The sequence below is a fragment of the Dama dama genome, chromosome 3, assembly GCF_033118175.1.
Source record: "Dama dama isolate Ldn47 chromosome 3, ASM3311817v1, whole genome shotgun sequence".
Classification (NCBI taxonomy): domain Eukaryota; kingdom Metazoa; phylum Chordata; class Mammalia; order Artiodactyla; family Cervidae; genus Dama; species Dama dama.
This window is the reverse complement of record NC_083683.1, coordinates 71,617,220-71,624,182: the sequence shown is the minus strand read 5'-3', so window position 1 is coordinate 71,624,182 and position 6,963 is coordinate 71,617,220. Positions and strand designations below refer to the sequence as shown.

The 6,963-nt window shown below is 51.6% G+C and overlaps 1 protein-coding gene across 3 annotated transcripts; it reads left to right on the top strand.

Annotated features, from left to right (window-relative positions):
* Window positions 1–81: 81 nt before the first annotated feature.
* On the top strand, window positions 82–6,450 carry SUOX (sulfite oxidase). 3 transcript variants are annotated; one of them, XM_061132503.1, is made up of 5 exons: window positions 2,086–2,197; window positions 2,686–2,897; window positions 3,615–3,673; window positions 3,934–4,111; window positions 4,546–6,450. In XM_061132503.1, exons 3-5 carry the CDS (start codon window positions 3,624–3,626, stop codon window positions 5,953–5,955), a joined length of 1,638 nt encoding a protein of 545 aa, XP_060988486.1. In that variant the 5' UTR covers window positions 2,086–2,197; window positions 2,686–2,897; window positions 3,615–3,623; the 3' UTR covers window positions 5,956–6,450. The 3 variants fall into 3 exon arrangements, with proteins under 3 accessions (XP_060988477.1, XP_060988486.1, XP_060988488.1); XM_061132505.1 differs by having other exon boundaries at window positions 2,146–2,165; XM_061132494.1 differs by lacking the exon at window positions 2,686–2,897 and having other exon boundaries at window positions 82–2,197.
* Window positions 6,451–6,963: the final 513 nt, after the last annotated feature.

The following is a 6,963-nucleotide window of genomic DNA, read 5'->3' as shown; positions in this document are numbered from 1 at the left end:
GGCAACCCAATAATGTTTTACTGAACCAGAAACACGCCTTCCTTTGCATCTTGGTGCATGCATGTGTGCGTGTGTACGTACAGGCTAAGTTGCTCAGTCGTGTCCAACTCTCTGTGACCCTATGGACTGTTGCCCCCCAGGCTCCTCTGTTCATGGGATTCTGCAGGCAAGAATACTGGAGTGGGTTGCTATGCCCTCCTCCAGGGGATCTTTACCACCCAGGGACTGAACCCATGCCTGTTATGTCTCCTGCATTGCAGGCAGTTCTTTACTGCTAAGCCACCAGGGAAGCCCTGCATCTTGGTAACTCCTTATTACTTATCTTTCCTTGAATAGTGAGATAATTCAATTTGTAAAATAGCCCCTTTACTGCTGTTGAATCACTTCTGTTCCCAAGCCACTAGAGCGCTCATCAGATCTGTCCCTAGCTTAGCACAGACTGTATATGTGGAAGGGGGTGGGCATCTGTGGACCTGTGGGCAGACAGCTGAGGCTGGAGGGAGAGGTGGTGGTTGTGAGTGCTTCTGAGTGTTGTGCAAAAATTTTTGTGCGCCTCTCAAAGGGGTCTGTGACCTGAGACCATGACCTAAAGAAAGTTTTATAAATCACTGAATTAACATTGTTGATTTATCATGTGACTTCTACCCCAACAGGAAAACTTCAGCAGGAAATTCTTCTCCTTTTCTACTGAATTCTTGAAGCTCTGACCCTCACAGTCTAAGTGGAAGTGGTCGGGGAGAATGATAGAAAAGATTAGGTGTGGTTGCAGGAGGAATTTTAAATTCCAAAGAATCTGAAGTACAGGAAAGACACCCTGGAATTCAGTCCCACTTCTGACAGTTTATTAGCTATGGCCTTAGTCAAGTTACTTAGCTGTTCTCTGCCTCAGTTTCCTCTGTAAAATGAAAGTTTTTGAGATTTAAAGGGTCAGTTCTATAAAGCCTGTGTGTAGCTCTATATAGGGTGACAGTTACAAGGCAGAAATCTCATCCCATGACTTCAGATAATCCTTAACTGATTCCTCTGTATCTTTGGACTGAGCTTGTTTTTTAAGACTGGCAGGATAGGTTGGGCATCAGACCTGTCTGATGATTAAATTGTACAGTAAAATTGGGAATCTTTTTTCCAAAAACCTTAGAGCCAAAATTACCTTTTCACTGTCAGTTCTCCTTTCTTTATATTGCTTAGTATTCCACACTACCCCTGCACCCCCACACGACTTCTTCATTTCTAGTAAAAGCTCTTCTAGTTCAATTCTGTAAAGAAGAAAGGGAGGGAGGGGAAATGATCTTCCAAAGTTAAAGGTGGGGAAAAAAAGTGAAAGTGTTGGCCTCTCAGTCGACTTTTCAAGTAAGGCTGTAACTCAGCCTTCTCACCTCTAGAGGGCAGTGTTGGGTACGTTTGCCCAGGGCCACAGCTCGCCAATGACAAGCTTTCCCTAGCCAAATGAGAAAAGGGTAACGGCAAACAATTTAATTAGTGTCCTTTATTCTGATATTATGAGCAACTACAATCTTCCAACTTTTGGGTGTTAAAATGTCATTAAATAACGACCTTTTAAAATAAATTGACAACTAAGCAAAATATAAAAGATGGTTGGTTAGTCAGTGTTATTTCTACAATTTGAGGAGAAATTGTTAGACCAAGGAATCTCGAAGTCTTTGAGCCACTCTTTAGACTCCATTTCTGCTCTCATTCCTGAAAGTAAAAGACTTGAGCTTTTGATCTTGTTTTCTCTCAACGACAAACAACAAACAGGGCTGTGGTAGTTGCGACAGAGAGGATGAGGCGGAGCTCACCACCGGGAGAAAGCCGGCTGGATGCCGAGGCCTCTGGTGAAAGCGCCTCGGCGGGCGGGGCGGGCGGGGCGGGCGCGCCTCAGCCCAACGCCTGGGAGTCCTCACCACCTTACACTGTTCCGAACAGCCTGAGGGTCCCACTCCTCGTCTGGCGCGGGCGGAAGGAAAAACAGCCCGTCCTATCTGCTAGCCGGGGTGGCGCCCGGCCTGCCTTCGCCTCCAGGAGGCGGGCACAGCAGCTGGGAGGCGGTCTGCCGCCCGCCAATGGCCAGGGGACGAGCCGAGGGGCGAGAGTGGTCCTGTACTCCGCACAACGTCACGGCGCAGGCCCCGCCCCGTCGCCGATAGCCGCTGGGCACGGAGAAGGTAAAACAGCCCCCCAGCGCACGCTGAGCCGGGTAAGGAGGCTGGGGCCGGGAAAGGGGAGAGGAGGGGGCAAGGCCAATAACCTGAGCGGTGGCGGGGCGGGCGCTTGGCACCCGGGGTGCTCCGAATCCCAGGCTCAGCAAAATTGCTGGTACCCGCCTCCACCTCCGCCAGCCGGGTGCTCCTGGGGCCGTGGGCTATTGCTACAAAATACTCTCGGGCCAGCTGTTAGGCAGTGACATGGAGCCAGCTGCTTGTGCCCCGGTAAAATATCCATATTCTGCCCAAAGTGACCCTGGGGAGTGACTGGTCACCACCCGCACAAGGGGGTGTCAGCTGTTCCTTAGCAGAAGACTGCTTGTCCCAAGACTGGAACCTTGGGCTGATCGAGTTCCGCTATAAGTCAGCTCTACCTCCTCGCTCCAGCCGAGTGGGCTGCTGGCACCGACGGGGACTGAGAGGGAGAGTGAGGGTCCCAAGGCCCGGGAGTACAACGCAGCCTCTCTGCTCCTACTCCTAGCTTTCTTGCATCTCAGGCAATTCTGACTCTTCTCGCCCCACCCCGCTCGCCACGTTGGCCCTCCTGAGATCAGTGATCTGCTCAGTGCTGTAAAGAAGAAACTGCTGCGAGCCAGAGCAGAAAAATTACCTTCTTCCTTCTCTAGCCGGTTCCCTGACACCCAGGCCATTAACTACTCAGTTTGCTGAGCTCACTGAAATGGCACAGACAAGGTAGGGGTGTGGACCCCAGGTTGGGATCCAGTTCCCAGCTGGGTTCAATTTTTATTGTTTTAGGAGTGGGCGGAGGGAAAGTCCTTCAATGGCAATGTTATTACTTGTTTTCGCATCACAGCAACTCTGCTAGGTAGATCTCATTTCATGCATGAGGACACAAGTTCAGAGAGGCCTGGTATCTTGCCCAGGAACAGGGCTGGTTAATGGCGGGACTGGTTTTTATAAACGCAAAGCAGTTTGACTCCAGAATTTGAGCTTCCTTCACCTCATTAGGTGGCCACTATCTGTATTTTTACTTTTTTGTCTCCTTTTACTTGAGCACACCCCTCAGTTGTGCTCTGCTAGCTTCAGAAAGAATAAACTGGCAAGCTGCTGGACAATAGACTTTTGGCTCCCATTGCTCTCTGCAGTGCAGAGTCTAGGGTGGAGGATGTAGAACCGGTGATTCTCAGGGGACTCCCTCCCACCCCCTGTTCCTTTCCATCCTGTCAGCATATTCTGTCTCTGAACTCCTCCAGGTTTTCTCTAAGGTCCCGTTGGGATCCCTACTCCCATTCTATGGCCTCGTTACCCCAGAAAAATTGTCCCCATCTGTCCAGAGAGCTCCTAGCTGGTCTCCTCTGTGTCATCCGCCTACCCGTTGCCTCGAGCTGCCCTAATCTCATCACCTCCCAGCACTCCTATCTTGATCCTGGGATCTGCCTCCTCTCTTAGGTCTCCATAATGCTGCTGCTGAGCAGAGCTGTGGCCCCAGGGCTCCGACAGGCCTGCAGGTAGGCCATCCAGTTCCTCGCCCATGTCTCCTTCCCCCTGTGCTTTTATGGCACTTAGCTTAACTGCCAGGTGAAATGGCTGAGACTGTGGTCTGGGAGGAAAGGGAAAGCCACATCCCCCTTGTCCCACCCATCCCTGAGAAACTTAAGTCCCAGCTGAAGGAACCAATGGCTAACCTGGGAGAGGTACACCCCAGGTCTTCCCCCGCCCTTTCTTAGGATCAGAAGTGTGCTACTAAGAAGACTTCTCTCTCTTCCAGACTCAAGTCAACCCCGGCAAGGCTCTGCATTCGGGCCTGCTGTACAAATGATTCATTTCAGCCCCAGCGCCCCAGCTTCACCTTCTCTGGTGGTAACTCCAGCACCAGGAGATGGAGAGTCGTGGGGACGCTGCTAGGCCTCGGGGCAGTGTTGGCCTGTCATGACCAGCAGTGCAGGGTAAGTAGGGAAGGAAGGAGCTTCACTGTCAGAACCAAGGGGCCTGAGTGAGTTCCCCAGGCAACCCAGGCTTTACCACAGAGCCCATGATTACACAGTCTTCATGGTCCTCATGCACACAGCACAGATGGAATCTTCTACCTTCCCAGCGGCCATAACTTTGTGGGTTGGGTCAGAGTGTTAGTCACTCAGTCATGTCTGACTCTTCGCGACCCCATGGACCTCATCAGGCTCCTCTGTCCATGGAATTCTCTAGGACAGAATACTGGAGTGGGTTGCCATGCCTTTTTCCAGGGGATATTCCTGACCTGTTGATCAAACCCTGGTCTCTCGAATTGTGGGCAGGTTGTTAACCGTCTAAGCCACCAGGGAAGCAGAGGGTCAGAGTGAGGTGGAGTGATTTCTTCCTAACATTCTGCTCCCTTTTGCCTCAGGCTTCTCAAGAGTCACCACGCAGATATACCAGGGAGGAAGTGAAATCCCACAGCAGCCTTGAGACTGGGGTCTGGGTGACTTTAGGCTGTGAGGTCTTTGATATCACAGAATTTGTGGACATACATCCAGGGGGGGCGTCAAAGCTGATGCTAGCAGCCGGGGGTCCTTTAGAGCCCTTCTGGGCCCTCTATGCTGTTCACAACCAGCCCCATGTGCGAGAGATGCTAGCTGAGTACAAGATTGGGGAGCTGAGCCCTGATGACAAGGCACCCTCCGTCCTGAAGACCTCTGATCCTTATGCGGACGATCCCACACGTCACTCAGCTCTGAAGGTCAACACCCAGCGCCCCTTTAATGCGGAGCCGCCCCCCGAGCTGCTGACAGAAAACTACATCACACCCAACCCTATCTTCTTCACCCGGAATCATTTGCCTGTACCTAACGTGGACCCAGACACCTATCGCCTGAATGTAGCAGGGCCACCAGGGGGTCAGTCGCTGTGCCTGTCCCTGGATGACTTGTACCAGTTCCCTAAGCACGAGGTCACCGTCACTCTGCAGTGTGCTGGCAACCGGCGCTCCGAAATGACTCAGTTCAAAGAAGTAAGAGGTCTGGAGTGGAGTTTAGGGGCCATTAGCACTGCGCGCTGGGCTGGGGCACGGCTTTGTGATGTGTTAGCCCAGGCTGGTCACCAGCTCTGTGAAACTGAGGCCCATGTCTGCTTTGAGGGCCTGGATTCAGACCCTACAGGGACTCCCTATGGAGCATCCATTCCTCTGGCTCGGGCCATGGACCCTGAAGCTGAGGTCCTGCTGGCATATGAGATGAATGGGCAGCCTCTGCCTCGTGACCACGGCTTTCCTGTGCGAGTGGTGGTTCCCGGTGTGGTGGGTGCCCGCCATGTCAAATGGCTGGGCAGAGTGAGCGTGGAGCCAGAAGAGAGTTTCAGCCACTGGCAGCGGCGGGATTACAAAGGCTTTTCTCCGTCTGTGGACTGGGACACTGTAGACTTTGACTCGGCTCCATCGATCCAAGAACTTCCAGTCCAGTCAGCCATCACACAGCCCAAAGAAGGGGAGACGATAGAGGCAGGGGAGGTGACTGTCAGAGGCTACGCATGGAGTGGAGGAGGAAGAGCTGTGGTCAGGGTGGATGTGTCTCTGGATGGGGGCCTAACCTGGCAAGTGGCTGAGCTGGAAGGAGAGGAGCAGCGTGCCCGAAAGGCCTGGGCCTGGCGGCTATGGCACCTGCAAGCCCCTCTGCCAGCTGGGAAAAAGGAACTGAACATTGTTTGTAAGGCTGTAGATGACAGCTACAATGTGCAGCCAGATACTGTGGCCCCAATCTGGAACCTACGAGGGGTGCTCAACAATGCCTGGCACCGCGTCCATGTCCATGTCGCCCCATGAGAAGGTGAAACAGAGCCACATTCCGAGCCCCTTTCCATACCCATTCTTTGGCCTCATTACCGCAAAAAATCTTTTCCCTCCACCTCCTTTCCATGTCTTGGATCACAGCCCTGACTATGCATTCTGAAGCCACACACAAATACATTCCTCACACATATCCACCCAAGCACTCACCCCTCCTTGGATACTATGTTATAGTCACAGGCCACTGACCCTGTGCCAGAAGGTAAGAGCTATTGGAGCAAAGGGCTGGAAGCAGGAAAAGTAATTCTGGAAATAAGCACTATTTTCTCTATCTACCCTATCTCCATTTCTAATGACTGTCACCACTGAATCCTTATTTTGCCTTTGCCCTTGGGATTCTTCAAAGAATGTGTGTATATGTAACTTTTCACCACCTCTAGGTTGCCAAGGGCTGTGAAGAGCGCAACACAACCCTCTCCCTTTATAGTTCCACTTTTCTAAATACATCAATAAAATATCTGTTTAAGACTACCACTCTGAAAAATTTTAAAAAGATGATTTGGGGAACTTCTTGAGGCTGGGGAGTGAGCAAATTGCAGGGAGGGAAATGCACTGGTACTGGGATATCTCTTGAGAACCCAAAACGAAAGGTGAAAGGAAGTCAAGAAGTGGGGTTTCCTTCTCTTAAGGCTGTCGGTATCTGCAGGGCTACTTAGGTGAATGACCTCAAGATACCCCTCCAAGAGGAAATTTTTTTTTAATTTGGCATCCTTAAGTCCCTCCCCTACACAATTCCTACGCCCTTGCAGGAAAGGCAAAGAATGCTAAGGAGGTTAAAGTCAATATTGTCGTAGAAGGGGCAAAGGCAAAAGTTGGCACTAGAGGCAGGCGTGCCAGGGCAACTAGAGCGCCCAACGTGGACTTATTTGCAAAGTAGATGCAGATGAAGGGTCAGTCCTTGAGTTTTCCTTTGCCTGAGACCGCGCCTTTAGGACTTGAATCTTTTCGGCGCTCGGCTACTCTCCCCTAGCTCTCCTTCCCTTG